The sequence below is a fragment of the Danio rerio genome, chromosome 19 (genome assembly GCF_052040795.2).
Source record: "Danio rerio strain M-AB ecotype USA chromosome 19, GRCz13ab, whole genome shotgun sequence".
NCBI classification, from domain to species: Eukaryota; Metazoa; Chordata; class Actinopteri; order Cypriniformes; family Danionidae; genus Danio; species Danio rerio.
The window spans coordinates 37108317-37130656 of record NC_141039.2 but is presented as its reverse complement, the minus strand read 5'-3'; the positions used below and the strand labels follow the sequence as shown (position 1 = coordinate 37130656).

At 33.3% G+C, this 22340-nt stretch overlaps 1 protein-coding gene across 3 annotated transcripts in view; it reads left to right on the top strand.

Moving 5' to 3' along the window:
• Positions 1-6306: 6306 nt before the first annotated feature.
• ndrg1a (N-myc downstream regulated 1a) overlaps positions 6307-22340 on the top strand; it is a 27578-nt gene continuing 11544 nt past the window's right edge. The window contains exons 1-3 of one of the 3 annotated variants that reach the window (XM_087295065.1): positions 6307-6357; positions 18661-18729; positions 19868-19903. In XM_087295065.1, coding sequence (XP_087151191.1) covers positions 18676-18729; positions 19868-19903 — 90 coding nt within the window. In that variant the 5' untranslated portion in view covers positions 6307-6357; positions 18661-18675. Of the gene's footprint in view, positions 6358-13946; positions 14038-18660; positions 18730-19867; positions 19904-22340 lie in introns of those variants that run through there. The other 2 variants (XR_015516244.1, NM_213348.3) reach the window with 2 other exon arrangements.

The window sequence follows — 22340 nt, the reverse complement described above, 5'->3', positions numbered from 1 at the left end:
AAGTTGGCGGTTCGTTCCGCTCTGTGGCAGCCCCTGGTTAATAAAGGGACAAAGCCAAAAAAAAAAAAAAAAAACGAATGAATGTCACTTATGCTAATATTATGCATAAACTTTCCATATTAAAAGACCAGGACAGGTTTTAAAGATATATATTTGCAATAGATAAATTAATATATAAATAGATATAGAAAATGTCATTGACATCATTTAATTGAAATCTATGAATTAATATTTATAGAGCTTCAAATGTAAATGAACTACTAAACTCTGAGGCTACCATAAAAGAATCGTCAATTTCTAAAGACTTTTGTGCCTTAAAACATAAGATACTGACTTTTTAGATTTTCTAAAAAAATGAAAAGATTACATAAAAACAATTTAAATCTTTAAAAACATTTAAATACTTGAAAAGTAAAAGTGATCTAACCTATAATAAAAATGATTTACACGAAAGAAAAACGTTTTGAAAATGCACCCTGAAATATTGCATGTTATAGTATTTTCAATGGGATAGCTCACCCCAAAATCTACGCCAACTCAGCCTTGTTTTAGTGTCTTTATTCTGTTAAACTAAAAAAATAAGTTAATATCTTTAGAAGAAGCTGAAAACCTGTATCCTAGCAATGACTTATAGGAAAAAGCAAATAGCCTACAGTGGAATTTAATGATTTCCAACATTCTTGTTCAACAGAAGTCAATGTTTACAGGTTTCCAACATTCTTCAAAATATCTTTCAGACTGGTTTGGAACAAGTCAAGGGAGAGTAAAAGGTGACAGAATTTTACATTTTTGAATTTCACATCTTACTTAAAGTGGGATCTCAGAATCCAGGTCTTTGACGTGCATTATTAACACAATGTTACCTCGTCAAGAAAAACAGCCCAATACCTTAATCGGTGATTAGCACATCATCTAAGATTTACACATCTGGAGTCGTCGATTTCCCGTCAAAACCGGTTTACTTTGCGCATAAAGATTTATTTTCTAATATAGGAAGACTTATCTCATCTTTTCCATAACTGTGATGTGACGTTTCTCTTAGATTTTGGTATGTAGGTGACGTGTTATTAGACGTTTAGACAATTAGAAAATTGTTAATTACAGGCTCTCTTAAAAAGTTGTCATTTGCTCTTTTTCATACTCAAAAAACATACGAGTATGTTGTTAATTTTTACATCTTACAAGGTGGATATTTTATTCATAAACAGAAGTTTGTGAAGTGTTCAGCAAAAACCATTTTATTTTATTTATTTAAACTTTGTAAAAGTCTTTGATGCAAATTAACAACAAAAAGAATGTTAGATTTCATGGAAGATTTTTTGTTGTGCTGACCCCGCGCTGTAATTGATGATTGTGTTGCAATATTTTTATTATTTATCTAGTACGTTTATATTACATATCGTTTTATTTTATTTATTTTCACTTGTTATGTTTGTTTAATTATTTCTGGATATGTTTTTTCACTTATTGTAATGGTCTTGGATAGCTTGTGTCTGAATTTGTATTTATACTTCGTATAGTGTTTCAATGCTTATAATAATAAAAATACGGTTAATTTTCACTTTTGCCACGGGGAGGCAGTAAATTGTTAAAGTTAGAAAATCACGTAAACTAGACAAATTAAAGAACATAGATTTAGTTATTTGATATAAACCTAATCATATAGGCCTAATTGGCATAATCAAAGCTGAAAATTACTCAAAATTGTTCCGCTATAAGTTTTTATCCTGTGTTTTAGGATTGTTGATAACGTTTTAACATATCAAACACTTTTAAAAACAAAAGCACTCACTCGGGGAAATTATGATAACTAGATTTATTAGAACATTTTAATAATGTTCTATACAATGTTTAGTAATTTAAACATTTGAAAAATAAAAATGCAAAATAACGTCTGTGTTTGTATATGGTTATTTTTAAGTAGGCCTATAACGAGAACCAAACCCACACATTCACAAAACAGTTCAGTACTCAAAATGCAGTTTATTTACATGCATTAGCATTAACATAATGTTTGTCCCCGTCAGGAAAAACAGCTCGATCAGCTTAACCGGTGATTAGCACATCATCCAATATAATGGTCACATTAAGAGACGTTTATTTCCCGTTAAAACCATTTTGCTTTGTGCTGTAAGGTTTATTTTCACATTTGCCACACGGAGGCAGTAATGATAACGTTAGTTAAAAAACATTGATTTATTTATTAACGACATATACTTAAAGCGTGATTATTTATTTATTTACCACAGACCTAAAGAGGTTTTAAGAGCATGGGACCCCAATCTGATCATCCGCGTGCAAGAGACTCTCATCCTAAAAGTTTGGATGCAAATATTTATTGTAAAAGAAAAATTAGACTCAATACTGTTGAAATATGCTGTGATTTTGGTGTAATTAAAATGTTTTACTCTTTACAATTCTGCATTCATTCATTACAAGTTTAGTTTGTTTACATTTTATTATAAATTTGAATCAAATTTGTCATTTTTGTGGAGTTATTCCACTTTTAATAATTATTTTTCATATTTATATATTGTGATGTTATTTATAATTTTGTATTATGTTATGATAATATTTAATCCACTATTTGTTTATTTTGTAGTTATATGAAATCTGAAAATGTTTTTGTCTTGATATTTTAAAAAATATATTTATTCTTATTTGATTAATCACTGTAAAACCCAACAGTCAACTTTATCAAATTAAATGGGTGTAGTTAACTCAAAATTTACTTAAAGTTATTTTACTTATTTGAAAAGAGTTTTGAACTTAAATGGAGTAAGTTCACAGTACTTTTTATTTAACTGCAGTTATTTTGAGTTTTTTTCCGGCACCCAAGCTGCTGAAAAAAACATAACTTAACGAAATTTATTTAAGGCTTTGCCCTTTAAGATTATTTGGTAGTCCTGTAAACTGACTGTTTTGCTTTTTTTTTTTACTCAAATGGTTTGTTGCAATTGGTTTACACAGGCCTGAACAGTTTTTGGAGAATGTAGGTAATTATAGGCATTATAAAATGTTATCTGCTCCTCCATTTGTTGCAATGGTGCTCTAGTATTCATAGTAGCATATAACACTACCATAAAACTAATATGCACATTAAACACAGCCTTAGACACATGATCTAATATTTTCTCAGATTCTTGAAAGTGTCAGATTTCTGGAGATTCCTGTATTCTTTTTCTAAAATACTATTTTTTTTTTTTTTTAGATAAAAACAAAGATTTTTATAAGTGTATCTATACCTCAATCAGAAAATGTGTGCGCAAGCAACAGTAGTCGATATTTTGTTCTTTTTATGATTAAGAAAAATTTAAAGAACTATAAATACCTAATATAAGACATTTATTAGTTGCAATAGTCATACATATTTTAAGAGATTTGACAGAAGAGGGTTTAACCTCTTAAAGGTTCATCTAGTTCACCCAATGGTTCACATAGCTTTCCTAAAAATAAAAATATATACACAGTATTTACTGACCCCCAGGTGGTTCCAAAGATTTATGAGTTTCTTTTTTCTGTTGAACACAAAATAAGATATTTCGAATAATGTTGGAAGCTGGTAACCATTGACAACCATGGAATGAAAAAACAAAAACTATAGAAGTCAAAAGCTGTGTCTGATTTCAGAGGCTGCATCCTCCAAAGGATGCGGTTGAAAGGCACTGTGTAATTGCGCTGAGACGAAGGCTGTCTCATTTAATAAAAAAAAAATTGAAGGCTCCTTCAAATGCAGCAAAGCAATTCCAGCATTATGGATGTGACATTTGCAGTGAAATCTCAAAGAGAAAGTATATGTTAACATTACATTAAAACATCTGTTTGTATTTTACAAATCAACTAACCACAGATTTATGGGAGCAGAAAATTATCTATCTAGATTTTAAATGAGGAAAATAATCATGCGTTATGGATGTGATGACAAAAAGTTACAGTAGGAGTTTACAGTATACAACATACTTTAAAAGAAATTCTGTGAATTAACCTGCTCAACCCAAAAGAAATAATGCTATTCAGAAGGTTAAGAGTTGGCTCTCTATAGAACAAAAATGATTTTATTATAATCTGATAATTTGATTTTATTTGACATTTTTTGCATTTATGAGGAAAAAGCTCTGTTATGGATGCGGCAGATGTGAAATTGGCACTTGTGTGATTTTGGTAAATGGCAAGGTAGACATTTGCATGGAAGCCTCAAACGTTCATTTCCATGGGTAATTAAGGACACAACTGGTGAATTCTTTGCGGCCTCACACATCCCAAGATTTATTGTGCGCTGATAATGGCAGGATGTTTTTTAAAAGAAAACTCTGGATTATATGCATGGAGTTTTTTTTTTTTTTTTTAAGTAATCAGGTTTTATTTTACTTGGACATCTATAATCGCATGTTAAAAAAAAAAAAAAGAGTAAGACATGTCTTACTAAAAAGTGGTTTTATAGAGAGTTTACATTTTTATGCGTATGTGTATGGATGAAAGGAAATATATTTTTAGATTTTGTAAACCTTGCTTTGCATTCGGATCGCTAAAAATAGGTTTTAGAATCACTTTGAAAAAAGTCACTACAAGTTATGGTTGCTAGATGACGAGATCTGTCCTTTGTAGGCAAGATAGTCTGATTTCAAAATGCTCTTTTCAGCTTTTGTGGACTTCAAAGGACTTTGAAGTCTGCATCCTTCAGAGGATGCAGCCTCTGAAATGAGACACAGCTAATGGTTCCAGCATTCTTTGAAAAATCATCTATTGTGTTCGACAGAAGAGAGAAACTCAAACAGGTTTGGCAGAGTAAATGATTATAGAATTTTCAGGTAAACTGACCCTTTAAGAGCATGTAAATTGAATCAAAGTAATCATAATCATAATATTTAAAACCTATTACTTGTGACTAAACTTCAAACTTGTGATTAAACTTTTTTTTCACTTATTAAATGTGATTAATCATACAGTGCATCCGGAAATTTTTCATTGCACTTCACTTTTTCCATATTTTTTTATATTACAGCCTTAATAAAGTCTGGAATAAATTCTTAAATTAAATTCTAAACTAACTTTCAACAGTTATTTTATAGTGCAATAACATTTAACAATTTTACAAGTTGTACTGTATTTATGATTAAATAAATGCAGCCTGTGCTAGTGAGCAGGATAAGCTTATTTTAAAACATTGTACAGTAGTATTAATAATTAATAAGCTCACTGGTGATTTAAATTTGTGAACTACCCAGGTAAAAAGAATAACCCAGAATATGAATGTAGCGCACTAAATAATAACACAAGACATCATCATGTACATTGAATTTGTATAAAGTTGATTGACACCTGCAGAAAAAATATATAAAAATCATGCCAAAATGTTTTAATGGTTCCCCTAAAATCATCAATTTCTAGTGTGTTTTGGAACATATTTCATAGGATACAGTGGTTTCAGCATGCCACTAAAAGAAAGGCAACATATTGCCTGTATAGAGCATTTTGAGGGATGTAAACAAAAACAATGGTCCCAATGTACTTCTTATTTGACATTTCAAATCAAATCAAAATCAAAAAGAGGCACATATTGATACATAATGTTATTATAGCTGTTTCAACACTGAGTTATGATTGAATTGAAGTTATGACAGTTCAAAAATATGAAATAGTTTAATAACAAGCAGGAAATGTTCATGGGCTAATGACATGACCACAGTTTCCATTAAAACCAATATACTCATACTCATTATAAACAAAACACACTACAAATGTTATGAGGGTTTCTATTGATTGCTTGTTTTTAAATACTACAGCTGCATAAGTAGCATATACCCATAACTTGCTGACTGTTGACATATCTTTGTTTATGTTTTGTGAGAGGTGCTCTAAATTCGTGGCCTAAAGGAAATGGAAGGCCGATACTTTCTCAGCTTCAGTCTTATCGCCTGTCACCTAACTGAAAACTATGATACTTAACTGAAAACTATATACATTACTTATACAATACTGCCTACCTGCCTTGATATTTTACGACGCGGTTCCTTGTACTGAGTATCATTTGGGGGTCTTGTTTGGAAACAGTTGGAAAGTTCCTGTTTCAAGGCAAGGTCAACGGTCGTTTAAAAAGATAACTGTGCGTCATTCTGTGACATTTCCTAAACATCATAACTCATCTATATATGCTTTCATAACATAAATTAGCCGGTCATTGACACCATGGTCTTATATTTCACGACCAACAACTGAAAGACAGCGCGGTAAGAAGATAAACAAACTTATGACGCGCCGCTGCGGTGAGCCCCTCCCATTATAGACGCACAGTCACGTTAGGCACGTCTGCTTGACTACGTGAGGTCATTCACGTTAGAGACGCATACGTTGGTGCAGGTAGGAATGGTTGATCAGTAAACATTTTTTGTCACTGAATGGTTTCTACATCTCTTGGGCAAACCAAGGGCTTTAATTTGAAGTACACCATAATAACCATGTGATGGAAGATGTATATATTCACAAAAAAATTATTTGAAAACTTCAAAATATTTAGGCTATGTTTATAGTATAATTTGTCGTTCAGGATTATTTATTCAAAAATTACTCAATTTATATGAGTTTCCTTTATTTCTGTTGAACACAAAATATATTTTGAATGGGCTAAATGATAACAGAGTTTCCATTTTTGGGTAAACAATGGCTTAAAATCACCATGAAATCAAAACAGACATTTAAAAAAAATAGATTTATTAAGAGATTTATCAGCGTCAATCCTTATTTTCAAAGTTTATTTATATTTAATTATTTTTATGAATCATGTGTCCTCATTATTATGACCTTTAATACAAATTATTTTCCTCCATCTTGCCTAATCGTCTCTGATGATGTTTTATAGGGTGGGGCAATCTGTCACTCAGATGAGATTGACCAATAGCAAAACCACAACAATCAACTCTCAATGGACATAACCAAGTCCTGCTTACACACATAAGTGCAAATAAGTTTCATACATCATTCAAAAAAGCATATGAATAACATAATATTGATTAATTTATTCATGTTTATTTATTGCATACAGGATCACAACGTATATGTGGTATATGGTATATGTGAAACTATATACAGAGCATTACATTTGTACAGTCAAAATATTTTCAGATAAAGACTTGACCTTTCTTTTGAAAATAAGTTAACTCGAGTTCATGGTAATCTGGTCATGTGCCTGTTTTGATGCTGAGAGCATGTTGTGTGAACAGGAGAGTGAAAAAATCACCCAAAGTCTTATGACTGGTGATAAGGTCAGTATAGGTGGATAAAATGATTAACAGACAAATTGCCCTAGCGAGGCAGTGGTGTCCATTATCTACTACAGCAATGGAGTAATAATTACCACTGCCTTTGGCTCAGGTTTCACCAAAAAAAGGTGCACTTTTTCCTCTTTATTTGCTCAACCTGTAAACTAAGAAACTTTAAATATTGCCTTCTGTATTGTTCTGAGCTTTGCAGAGAGGCAAACACCTCATTTGCACTGCAAGTTGATGCTTCCATCATGGGATTTGTCAAGCGCTCGGTTTCAGGCTCAGCCAAACCTGTCCAGCTGTGACAGATGAACCAGAAGGTGAAAATCTGAACTGTTTTTCCAGAAATTCCAAACTCAGTTTTCCTGTTTCCCGTAATATCAATATCTCAGACCCTCCTGCAGTGAAGTGATCCTGTTAATCTTTCTGATTATATGAAATGCATTCAAAGAAATATAATAGGTGTTAAATTTGTTGTTAATAATGCATGACACCAATAATTAGCACCATTCTAGACTGCTATTATATGTCAAGCAGTATTTCAAACCTTAAGATTAAGTCTGGACAAGACGATTGCTAGTAACCTTGTAGAGTCGCCTTCGGCATGTTGTTAGTGAATGAGTTTAGGTCCTGTTTTAAAGGTTATTTTAATGGAAAACAAAACAAAGTCAGGTCAGAGCAATTTTCCACTTCAGTAATTGGTTGCATCTTATCAGCAGAGGCAGTGACCTGTGGCAGGAATGCTACCATGTAGCCAGGTCATAGAAAAGTGGGCACTGTGAAGCAGGAGGGTTTTTCATATTAGGTGATCCCATTCAGGTCCTCCGTATTAGATGAAAAAAGCTTGGATACGATAAAACCTAGGAAAACAATCCACCCTTACCAACTGGTGAAGATGAAGCTGTGAAAACAATTCACGCAGAGGGGTTTATTTGGCCGGGGAACAGCCCTGGGAGTGTCTGAATGAAACCTCTATGAGAACAAGGAATCAACTTAGCTATAAAACATCAAGAACTTCTTATAAAAACATAGCATAAACATATTGGAGTCTGCATTAAATTACATTTGCAACACTCATTTTATTTACATAAAGCACATTAAAATCAAGTTAAGTGTCTGCTTTAATGTCTCAAATAACTTTTGTAAAATACAATATCAATATATGAGTGAAATAGCGTAGCAGATATATTTAAATAAAAATAATTTGGCTTGTGTATTGACTTTCTGATATATACTATTAACTGATATACACTCCTAAGTTACTGAATCTACAGCCGGTCCCCAGTAACTTACTGTAAATCAGTTACAGCAAAAACACTGTATTTACATTTACAGCTCCATTTATCTTACATCTATTTACATTTATAAATACATTTATATATGTAAATATAAAATATATATACAGTATTCGATATCTTTACTGTAAAATATACAGTAAACTTTACAATACATCTTTAAAATACAGTAACATACTACACAACTGTCCCACAGTAAAACACAGTTCATATTACAGTTAAATACAATGTACTTTTCAAAAATTGTTAATACTACTGAATGACATTTTGTGAATGTTTCATGTAAATCATTGAAAAAGGTATGATAGTAAATCATTTTTTATTTGATTAAACATGCACATTCTGAGAAAGTCCCTTTTAGTTAAATATATGGAAAATATCGGTAATATCACAATAGTCAGAAAGCAGTCCATCTAGACCAAACACAGTGAAGAATTATGCCCTAAATTTTATGACTAAGTTATTGAGTAACTTTATCATCCTAAGCATCAAAGTGAAATCAGCAGTAGAGTGCCATTATAATTGTTGTTCCAGCGACAATTGTTGATAAACTGATCGAAGATCATATACTACAACAACCTCTGTCAGAAATGACCTCTAAAAATCTGTGTGCCACCAATGAATAGCTAGCAAAAACTCCCACACAGCTGACACATGACATAGCTTAATATGTTTTGTAAATATAATAGCATTGTTTGGGGTACGTTTTCTATTCTTTGCAAACTCGTTTGTTGATATTGTCCATTTATGAGTTGCTCTTTGTGCTGTTCCACAACCCACGTTAATACATAATCCATAATACTTTGATCACACTGGCAGGAGTTTGTGTTGGCACATCATTACCTAGTTCATCATTTATTGAACACCACCGTGACCTAATTCTACAACTTGTTTATTTCATTGTCTGTGAATGAAATATCACATTCCTTTTTATCTTCATATTAATACTTACATTGTTTTTAACAGCCCCTATAAATAGTATTTATTACCATTGTGTAACTTTTAAGATCTCCTATTATCCTTTTTAGTAAATCAGTAATTTGTGACATTGAACTGACTGCAGGGTTCTCGCTTTAAGCCAAATATCAAATTCCCTTACTTTCACTGACTAAAAAGCTTAAATTCTTTGTCACTTAATGACGAAAAACAAGCTGCTGTTGTGCTAATATATTAATCATATAATAATAAAATAATGTTCAAATAAAAACATAATTTTTAAAATGGTTTTTAGCTTGTATATAGTTTTGCATGACTTTAATAGGCATTTAAGAACAACAATAGATAATTTACCTCAGATTCTGAAAAAACTTGGCTGTGAAGTGCTCTCTTTACCAAACACGATATAACTCGATAGTAATTTTAGTTTGGTGACTTCATTTGACTTAATCATAATAATAGGTGTGGAAATTTAAAAAAGTTCAAATATATACATTGATAAATGGAAACTAAACTTTAAAGCAACAAACCAAAATGCCTGATAAACCATAAAAAATAGCTTAACTATAATTTAGCATGGCTTTAATAGGCATTTAAGAACAAAAGTGGATAATTTACCTCTGATTTTGAAAAAACTAAACTCCTTTCTGTTTGTGTGGCTGTGAAGTGGGGGTGGGGTGGGGGGTGGCAGTATGATTCTAAGGGCCCGTACATTTAGGGGGGCCCCACGCCATCCCTACAGTGAGTTTAGTGAACCTATTGTCATGTTCATGAAATCAGTCTGAGATGATTCGCACTTTATGACATGACCAGTTTCCTGTTCTTAGCTGACAGGAGTGGCACCCGGTGTGGTCTTCTGCTGCTGTAGCCCATCTGCCTCAAGGTTGGATGTGTTGTGCATTTAGAGATGCTCTTTTGCATACTTCGGTTGTAACGAGAGGTTATTTGAGTTAGTGTTGCCTTTTTGTCTGCTTGAATCAGTCTGGTCATTTTTTTCTGACCTCTGCAATCAACAAGGCATTTGTGCCCAAAGAACTGCAATTTACTGGATATATTTTCTCAATAACCATTCTCTGTAAACCCTAGAGATGGTTGTGCGTAAAAATTCTATTAGATCAGCCGTTTCTGAAATACTCAGACCAGCTCATCTGGCATCAACAACCATACCACATTCAAAGTGACATAAATCACTTTTCTTTTCCATTCTGATGCTCGGTTTGAACTGCAGCAGATTGTCTTGATCATGTCTACATGCCTAAATGCATTGAGTTGCTGCCATGTGATTAGCTGATTAGAAATTTGCGTTAACGTGGCCTTGGTTATAAAGTGGCTGGTGAGTGTATATTGATAAACTAAACTTTAAAGCAGCAAAGATGACAATAAAGACAATAATGTATAAAAATTATCTGACTTTAAGTGTCTGGAATGGATATTCCAGAAATTTTATGACCTGTTGGAATACTTTTACTAATGCCAGTTTTGAAGAGCTACGTGATTGAGGTTTGAGGAAGGGCCTGCAACACTGCACGCTGTCTCATGTCATGTGAATGTGAATCATGGCTTATAGTATGATTCATACTACATCTGTTATTGCATCACATACTGCATCTGCTCTAAAGCAGTTTAGTACAGTTTGAACTGATTGTGACTATGCAGGTTATATCCTAACTCTAAAACAGAAGGACTGGGATTCTATTAACACATAATTAGGAACGTATAATATAAAAAATTAAGTTTTAAAGGGAATCAGTTTGGTTGGTGCATGGATGCAGCACGTTTCTTTAGTTGTTTGTGCTGCGACAAAATGCAGCAAGTTTCTTCAGTTGTTTGTGTTGTGACAAAATGCAGCAAGTTTCTTCAGTTGTTTGTGTTGTGACAAAATGCAGTGCACTTCTTCAGTTGTTTGTGTTGTGACAAAATGCAGCGCACTTCTTCAGTTGTTTGTGTTGTGACAAAATGCAGCGCACTTCTTCAGTTGTTTGTGTTGTGACAAAATGCAGCGCACTTCTTCAGTTGTTTGTGTTGTGACAAAATGCAGCAAGTTTCTTCAGTTGTTTGTGTTGTGACAAAATGCAGCACGTTTCTTCAGTTGTTTGTGTTGTGACTAAATGCAGCAAGTTTCTTCAGTTGTTTGTGTTGTGAGAATTTACAACATGTGCTTTCAAACTGATGAAGATCGTTTCTTAATTTGCTGGTGTTTTTTTGTAATTGCAGTGCATTAAGCTCTCTCTGCCACTGTATCAGCCTGCTTTTGGTTGGCTTGGTATAAGTGCATATATTAATAATTCAATCACACATTTAAAATGAATAGTCTATTAATGGCAAATTGCACAATTGAATTTACATTTAGAAACACTTTTAAAAGAAAATAGCACTGGTTTAAGCATTTTTAATTGTCACGTGGAGTAACTTTCATAGATTAATGTTCAGCAGTATTTATAATGGATCATTTTATTCTACTTTCTTTACATTATTTTGGCAAGTTCCTCTTTTACCCAAGTACGACTGTTCAGTATACTCTTTTCACCATTGGATGCCACATTTATATTATAAGACATGTAACCAAGGACGAGAAACAAAAGCAAGAATCTACTATCCTCTTTTCAGTCAACATTTCTGTGTCAAACAGGCCCCTTGTGACCTTTAAATACCTGAAAGGAAGGCGTGTATGTGTTTTATATTGTTATATTGTGTGGTAATACCACCCGTAAACCGGCGTGTCTGTGTGGTTGAAATGATAACATAATGACTGTTTTGTCCCGTTCTTGGATGACCGCTGTAGAAAAATGGTCGTTGGTCTTGAACCTCCTTTAATCTTTTGATTTGTCCCAAGCCAAGAGTCTAGGGAAAGGGAGATCAGTGTTTATCTGCTCTTTTCAAGGCATCCAGTAACCTCAATGTTGTGCAAACCAGATATGAGGCATTCAAGATGAAACCTGCCCTGTGTTTTAAGTACAAGGACACAAATAGAAGTTAATGTAACAAATACAGATTTTGTGAGAGAGACCTGACTGAAAGGTAAGAAATGTACACATCAGACATTCAAAAAAGCTAAATTTAGCATAAGAGATACATGCTTTATAACGTTAAATATCACATTTTAAAAAACCAAATATGCAAAAAAAAACAAAAAACAGTTGGGTTAAATTAATAAATTTTAATAATTTTTTTCAACCCAACAGATGGGTTTGTCCATATTTAACCTAAGTTTAAGTCGAAATAACATAACATTTTTTAATTAAGCCAAACTAGAGAGTGAAATTGTGGGTAGATATTAAAATAGCACCAGACTCCATGAGAAACACGTTTGAGTACACAATGATATGAACCTGTCAGGTGAAAGTCCACAATCCTTATCAGTTATTATTCTCTTTAACCCAGTTTATTAACCCGAGCAGTCTACTCTTTCATTTGCTATGCATTTTCCTATAAATCTTAATATCATAAAAGTTTATCTGGTCAACAGTGGTTTCTGTATTTTTCCACAATACAATTTAACCGGTCTGACCGCCAAGCTTTACATCCAACAACCTAAAAAATAGCTGTGATCTGACCATTCGAATTTTTGAAAAGTCTTTAGCTTTGCAAGTAAATTCAGCATTTATTTTGCCATCTAATTTAGTTTGCGGTGTAAATGGTGCTTGAGAGTTGATCAGCGTAATGGTAGTGTGCAATGTCCATTGTGAATGTGCTTGTTATCACTGCCTCATATTAGCTTTCCATAGTGAAAGCATTGTGTGGTTGGAGATGCATACACACAAACAAAGGCATGCATTTGTCTGGACAATACTTTGTTGATTCAAAAGAAAAACAAGTTTGAGACTTTTCTGTATTAACTTCACAACCATGCACTGACATAAACTGTTAAACAATCTACAAGTTATCATTTTTCATTTTATGATAATCCATTTTCCCCATTATTTCTTTATACTTTTGAACTGAAACTTGATCTCTTCAACAACTTTTGGTGTTGATGAGTTTGAAAAAAAGTGTCTTTTATTGATTAGTTTGAAGTGATTTATCGTCTGTCTTTATTGTAAATTGTGATACAATAACCTGGTTATAAACTGGTACTTTATTCTGTCTTAATCGAGTTAATATATAGTTTCAAACTACTAAAATGTCAATAAAAGTCATTTCTAAAGTTTAGAGTTGATTTTTCAACATCGAGAGTCGACAGAGATGAAGAGATTTAGAGGCTCCCATAATGCAGATTAATAAACGGATATTTTTAATAGTGTACATATACAGGTAAACACATTCCATGTCTACCTCTGTCTATTCAGCAACAGTTTGTCTAGTCCAGTAATTTTTCCTCAAGTGAACAACGCTGTCATCATATCTCATGCAATGCTGTGAAAGGAAGGCATGACTCAATGAAGTTGCCCAATAGACGGAGGAGTGGGCAGGACCGATTATTCACATCTTTATAAAATTGCCTGCTACATCCTGTCGCGAGCAGCACGTAGTCAATTGTCTTCAAGCTCTTCAAGAACTTTTCAGCTTTGTTGGACTTTGTCGTTTTTATTTTTCCGGACATTAAACGGGTAAGTCGTTTTATCTTTAAGTCTTATTTGACGTCTTTTTAGTTTGACTAATTGAGTCTTTACAAAACCGCAGTCTATTTGAAAACATATCTGACGTGATATCGAGGAAGATAGCTATTTAAAAACTTTAGTAAGTATAAAAATGGAAAGATAGAAAAATAACAGGAATTTGGTACAAGTCCCTGTTTGTAGGCGAATTATAAAAGAAACATTGCTATAATGTTGTTAATCATGTTACGCGGGTGCGTATGGTTTCACGTGCACTTGTCAACAAAGCAGGTGAGCCCAAGTAGGAAGAGAGATGCACGACATCAAACTACTACGAGTGTTTTCACTGCGCTCAGCATTTTACATGACCTGCCACACGCAGATCAGCTTATAGAGGTCTCATGATAATCTGTATCAAGTGTGTTCGATAATGGAGACGTGCAGTGAATGAAACATCTGTTCTTAGCCAGTCAATCAGTTAGGCAAGGCTTACAATTTAATAGAATAGATCGTTTTAATGCCATGTACAGGCCAACTTGATTACTTTTTCCCAACACGGATCATAACGATTTAACTGAATACTTTGTTGGCTATACAAGTTTTACATTTTTCTAAGGTAATTTGACGTTTTAAGAATAAAATTAGGATTTAAACATTGATTTAATTAATATATGGTTTTATAAATGTGTGTCAGAGCTAGTTTATTTGGGCGGCTTCATACAATTCAAGTTACGTTTAGTTACAGTAGAGAACACTAACCATAAAATAATGACATGAAGGCTAACGTTAAAAACATGTATGTTTATTATCAAATAAATTGGCTATGCCTGCACGTCTAAAATATAAATGGGAATATATTTATTCTCTGTTATTGTAGGTCAACAGGAATTATAGCTTGATAGAGGAATACATATGGGAGTTAGTAATAGTTCTTGTTCTAATATGTTTTAAGTTTGGTATCATTGCAATTACAAGTGCATAATTCAGGATTTTCCATAAATTCTGGACTGTATGATTATCAAAGGTTTTCCCAGTACTGAGTTGCAGCTGGAAGGGCATCTGCTGTGTAATGTATGGCTGTGTAAAACGTGTGCTGGATAAGTTGGCGGTTCATTCTGCTGTGGCGACCCTGATGAATAAAGGAACTAAGCTGAAGAAAAGTAAATAAATGATTCTCAGAAGGGTAATCTCCTTTGTTCATGATTCTTACACACTTGATACTTCTGTGTCAAGGGACACATTTTTAGACATGCTTAATTAAAAACTGATGTCAAGGGACAGATTTCAAAAAAAAGAAGAAGGAAAAAAGGTTATGGGAAGTGAAACTGCAGCTGCAGTGATGAATCTGTTCCAACATAAACATTATACTTGCTGATATTTACGCAATAGCAACCCAAATAAACCTTTAAATGTGTCCATTTGTTAGTGAAAACGAAGATGTGCACATATTTATAAAAATATCCAACGCAATCCCTCGGCAATTCGTAACTTTACAATTTAGTACGATTTGCTAATCACCCAATGGTGGTTGGGGTAAGGGTTGGGGTTGGGTGCCACGCCTCCTTTTTAAAATCGTACATTTCCTTACGACTGAACTCGTACTAATTCGTACTAGCCACCTAAGCTTTTCACTCAATATAGCACATGTGCTGCTGCTGATGTGACAGTAAAAGTGATTTGTTTTGACTAAACTGACAAAACGTAAAATACTTGCGTTTCCTTGTGAGATCAGGCTGAAATATCCAAAAATCTGCAATATTGATCAATTCATAATCTAGTGTTTGATTTAAGAAATCGCATTTATGATGTAAATAGTATCAGAAGCTTGGATTGGAAAAGTGGATAGGTGAATTTGGAGTGTAGTAAGTATTTCGGGGCACGAGAAGGGCAGGACCCGACCTTATGTCTCTTTGGTTTATATCCTGCTGAGACATTACTGATGCTGCCACTCCCAGGTAAAAGATTAATCTGCAAAGGCCATTAGGGCACACGGCTTAAAAACAAGCAGGTGACCTATTTGCCAGATACTATTTTTTGTTTGCTCTACGCAAGGCCTGTTTTAGCTATGCCTCAAACTTTATTTTCTTGGGTGAAACGGATTGCATATTTTCCAAATATCAGGAAAATAGTTAATTTCTTCCAGCATATTGTCTATTGTAAACCAAGTTTGCAGTATTTTGTCTACTGATTTGTCTGCTTATTACCATCCATGTCTTTGTTATTGTCCTGCATACAGATAATATTTTCATATTTATTATGAACTATTTCATAAACAGAAATATTTGAGCATCCACACCACACAAGCATTCAATCATTTTCTTTTCGGCTTAGTCCCTTTATTAATCAAGGGGTTGCCACAGCGGAATGAACTGCCAACTTATCCAGCACATGTTTTACGCAGTGGATGCCCTTCCAGCTTCCAACCCATTACTGGAAAACACTCATACATTCTCATTCACACATACACTGCGGACATTTTAGCTTACCCAATTCACCTATAGCGCATGCCTTTGGACTGTGGGGGAAACCAAAGCACCCGGAGGAAACCCATACCAACACTGGGAGAACATGCGATCTCCACACAGAAATGCCAACTGACCCAGCTGTGGCTTGAACCAGTGACCTTGCAGTGAGGTGACAGAGCTACCCACTGTGCCACCCTCACACAAACATGTTCCGTTTTTAAAAGTGCACTATAATTTTGTCATCTGCAACTATAATGCGCATTGAATCTGTGGAGAGTGATTATGTTAATGTTTAAAAATAGAAAAAATCTTCAGTGTTATTCCTATGGTATTTTTAATTGAGCAGTTGTGATGTGGATCTCTCCTGTCGTTATAAAGAGAATTCCAAAACTCTTGTTATTAGCATCACCATTGATCATTTACTGAACTGCTAGCAACAGCTTATTGCTTGTTTGTGAAGTTGTGTGCATTATTTATAAGAGACTGAATGTGATTCAGTGCCATAGTTCATTCATTCATTTTGTTTTCGGCTTAGTCCCTTTATTAATCAGGGAATGAACTGCTAAATTTTCCAGCATCTGTTTTACACAGCGGATACTCTTCCAGCTGCAACCTAGTGCCTTAAAATGTTAAGTGCAATGTTTCTTTTTGGTGTTACTTTAGAAGATGTTATAATATAATAAAAATACATATGTTGTTTAGATTTTTAAGTAAATGACAGCAGTAAGGAAAAAGCAGTTAGGAAAGCATCTGATCTTGGCAATATAGATGTGTTTGCAGAAACTCTGCTATTCGTTTAAATAGATGCATTTATTATGGTAGTTTGATTTTGAAGTACATTTGAGACTATACAACTCTGACAATTTAGCTTTAGCTTCTTTGAATAACACATAGACTTTGCAGTACAGAATGTGTCAGTGGCGTTTTCTTGAGCACCGCATAATTTTTTATAAATCATTGAAAGAAAGAGGCTCTTTGGAGCACATGTAAATGAAACATCATTTTGATATAAAAAATGTCTTATAAAAATCAGTATAAAGACTTTAATCGACAACTTAAATTGGTTTTTTTAATACCTTTAAAACTATTCACACCTTGGTAATAAAAAGTGATTGACATGCAGATACATATAGCAGGACCTTTGAATAAAAAAAAATATATTTGTCTTTTATATGAATGAATCTTCATCCTTTATTTTGATCATATAATTTGAATTCAAAGGCTCAAACTGTTTTCATCTAAAAGAGTCTCGTATTCATAAGTAATTTGAGCTCTCACATGATCCAGGGCAAGAATTTGTGTAGGGGGCTTCAGTAGAAACCTCAGCAAATGACGGACTGCACAATCACGCTTTTGAACCTCTAAAACTCCTCTTTATAAAGCGTTTGGCTGGGTTCCCAGAGCTAGTCGTCTGCGAATCAAAAAAATCAATCGTTGCTTTTTCACAGGATTTCAGTACAGGATCACTCCTTGAACCTGGGGGATGATAAGACACAAAGGCCTACATGCTGGCTTTGGTGTAGATCTGAAAAAATGGCTGGTGTTAAATGGGTGGAGGGTTTGCTGGAGTCGTGGAAGCAGCTGTGTCAGTGGCTTCCTGTGTGTCGTGTCCAAACCCGATACAGAGGAAAAGCCTGACATGTGACCTTTAGAAACCTCAACCAGACAAAGAGCCTGTTCAAGCCCTCGCTCCATTTTTATGCGCATTGACATTCAAACTCTCGCCTTTCCAAATGTATGATCCGCAAAATCAAAACACAAAGTAAATGACAATGCAAAAGAGTACAAAACCTAAACACAATGCATTCAAATGTAAGTAATGCAATGGATTTGTTTTGGTTTTTAGTTTCAAAGACCATTTTTATATGCATCTACATTAATATAATTGTTGCACAAGAATGAGATTAGATTAAGCAAAACTTATTAAAAAAAAAGTAAAATCTTAAAAAAAACAAACATGTAAATCGCCTCAAATGATCAAGGGTAATATTATTTAGTGTTGTGATTCCACGGTTGTAAACAGCCACTGTCAAAGACTAATTACACCACTATGTAAACATGGAAATGGTAATTTGTTGCTTCCTTTTGTGTCCTTGGAGGAAGATTGTGCTAAATATTAAGGGATAACATTATCGTGGTTGTTTATGTCACTTTTTTTTTCTACCTCTAGGTGTCCTCGTTGAGAATGGACGATATCCAGGTTGAGTCGAAACCTCTGATTGTGGACAAGGATTTGCAGGTATGGGAAATACTGTTGTCTTTTACAAAAAAAAACAAAACAAAAAAACAAAACAAAAACAAATTATATATATATATATATATATATATATATATATATATATATATATATATATATATATATATATATATATATATATATATATATATACATAAATATACATAAATATAATTTATTTTACTATAATTTACTGTTGTCTTTTACAAAAAAAAACAAAAAACAAAAACAAATTATATATATATATATATATATATATATATATATATATATATATATATATATATATATATATATATATATATATATATATATATATATATAAATATAAAAAAATTATATATATTATGTATATATATATATATTAAGTATATTATAATAATTATATTATTATAATATGTATTAGGGCTTAAAGATATTGAAACATTCTGACATTTTTGGACTGATATTTTGTATTTCTGCGATGTTTATTGCGATGCGAATACAATTTCATCAGATGGCTTAAAAGAAAGCTTCATTTTACATTGATTGGGGTGATTTTGTAGGGGATTGAGTCTCGAATAACATCAAACAAATAAATTACAAGCATAGATATATACAATATAACAAAGATAAAAGTGAGTTATAGTTTTCTGGAGAGTATTCGGGTACAGATATTGAATAATCAACACTGTATTGTACTGTATATAATGTGATCTTTATAAAAGTTACAAACATAATAATTTCTTGTGGCCGGATGGTTCAAACTCTGAAATATACAAATGTTTACACCGTCACAGGCCTTAATGGGTTCACCTAAAGATGAAAATGTACTCACTATTTAGTCACTCTTCACTTGTTTCAAATGTTTAAAAGCTAATAAAATATCTTATTTTTAAATTCAACTAAAAAAAAAAGCTAATAAATTTTAAACAAGTTAAAGGGTGAAGCAAAATAAGTGAGTAAATTTACATTTTTGGAGAACTGATTTTGGAGAATAGATGCAGATGATAAACCTAATCCCAACTCAACATTGCATATTCTGCTATGTCACTATTGCGGATGCACACATTGCGATATTGATGTGGAAACGATATATTGTGCAGCTCTAATTTGTATGTTTATAATATCATGATAACTTACACTTCTTCTTCTGTTTTAGGGGCTGAGGGAGGCTGTCCAGAAATTGGAGCTCAAGGCAAGCATATTATTTTTGTATTTTATTTGTGTTTTTCTGTGCACTGCATTGAAAATCACATAGTCCCTCCAGAAATAAATTGTGCAGGAGAGTGCAGCAGTTTTCTAGGAATTTAATTGAATTTTTCAATTTAATTTAATTAAATTGTTTTATTTTATTTGTATTTTATTCATGCATATTAAATAAACACGTTGATTAATTATATTTATTTATAATAGACTTTTACAAATTATGAAAGAAAGTGGCTTTTATATATTATATTATATTATATTATATTATATTATATTATATTATATTATATTATATTATATTATATTATATACACTACCTGACAAATGTCTTGTCGCCTGTCCAAGTTTTAGAAACAACAAATAATAACTTGACTACTAGTTGATCATTTGGTATCAGTAGTGGCTTATATGAAAGGTTAAGGCCTATAGATTACGCTTATTTTACCTAATAAAATATGATCATGGTGTTATGGTGCGGTGAAAAAAGAATTAATATTGTGTATGACTCCCATGAGCTTGGAGGACTGCATCCATACATCCCTGCGATGACTTGCATAACGTATTAATAAAGTCATCTGGAATGGCAAAGAAAGCGTTCTTGCAGGACTCTCAGAGTTCATCAAGATTCTTTGGCTTCATCTTCAATGCCTTCTTCATCTTACCCCAGACATGCTCAATTATGTTCATGTCTGGTGACTGGGCTGGCCAATCCTGGAGCACCTTGACCTTCTTGCTTTTAGTCTCTTTGATCTAGTGGCCGAAGTATGAGATGGAGCGTTATCCTGCTGAAGAATTTGCCCTCCCCTGTGGTTTGTAATGTAATGGGCAGCACAAATGTCTTGACACCATGTCTGGTGACTGGGCTGTTGATGCTACCATCCACTCTGCAGATCTCTCGCATGCCCCCATACTGAAAGTGACCCCAAACCATGATTTTTCCTTCACCAAACTTGACTGATTTTTGTGAAAATCTTGGATTCAAGTCGGTTTCAATAGGTGTTCTGCAGTAATTGTGATCATTGTGCTGCAGTTCAACAGATGCTTTGAATGAAAAATCTACCTTCTACCACTTTTCCAAATGATCAACTAGAAGTCAAGTTATTATTTGTTGATCTTACAACTGGTATTGACGACAATACTTTTGTCAGGTAGTGTAGAACTATTATGATATTAAATTACCACAATTTACAAAGACCCCCACTTAAATGTGCAATACTCTCCTAATCTAATATATAAAAAAAACTTTTTTTTAAAAAACCTCTATAAACTAATTGTTCTTGTTAAATTCAATAATCCTCTCCATTCAAAAATCTGAACGGTCAATCTTTGTGTGGTCATGATTACAGCAGCACTGATACAGTACAGATCTGCATCCAGCAGACCTCTCGTGCTGATCCTCACACAGATTAAAGCCCTGAAGTTTGCAGGTCATGTGTTTAATAAAAGCGTTCAGCCTCTAGGCCAATGACGTGGGCCACCGAGAGACACATGGGCCATCTGCTTGAGGCGCTCACGTAGGGATCGTCCCGTTTAAAGAGATTAGTGTCAGTGGGGAGACAACATATGTTTGTGTTCAGTCACTATACAAAGCCAAGCACAAGATGTTTGTGTCCTTGTCAGTGCTGAAGATGTTATTTGACTTTCTTTGCATCCCGAGCTTCAACTTGAGGCTGGTTTTTGCAGCGTCAGCCGCTTGATCTTTGACCGTTGTCCTTTCCAAGACTTTTCTCAATGACTGTTGCTGCTTATTTGTCATTGTTTGTCACTAGTGTTAAATTAACTACAGGAAAGGTGAATTGAAAGTTAAAGTTCAATCGGTTTGGAGATGATTTATGATTTTAGTGGGATTAATGGTTAGAAAACTCCCTATATTTTTTAACATTTGAAAAATGCAGAGATATACAACTCTTAATTGAAATGTTTTTTAGTCAAGGCGTCATACTGAAATAAAAAGTCTAGGAATTGCTTGCATTTAGATGTTAAAAACGTAGATTTAGTTGCAGATATAGGCCATGATCATGTGCTGAGTTATACAAGTTAAACAAGACCACTTCAATGTGGTGATGTCATTGGCCCATGAACATTTTCTGCTTCTCAAACTATTTCATAACTGTAACAAGAGGCAACTTAACTTAATGTTAAAAAAGCTATTACATCATTATTTATCTTTATATGGACCTTTTTGGATCCTCGGATACTGTAGAAATCAAAAATGTAAAACAGGAAATACGTTAGGACCATTGATTTTGTTTACATCCCTTAAAATGGTCTATAAAGCACTGGAAAAATATGAATACAAATATAGAATCTCACTGGAAATGTTGTTTTTAATCATGATGTAGTTTCAAAATAAAGTTTTAGAGTTGCTAGATTTTAGACTGAAAAGCAATTAAGGTAAATTAATAGTACATATTGGCCACAGTTTT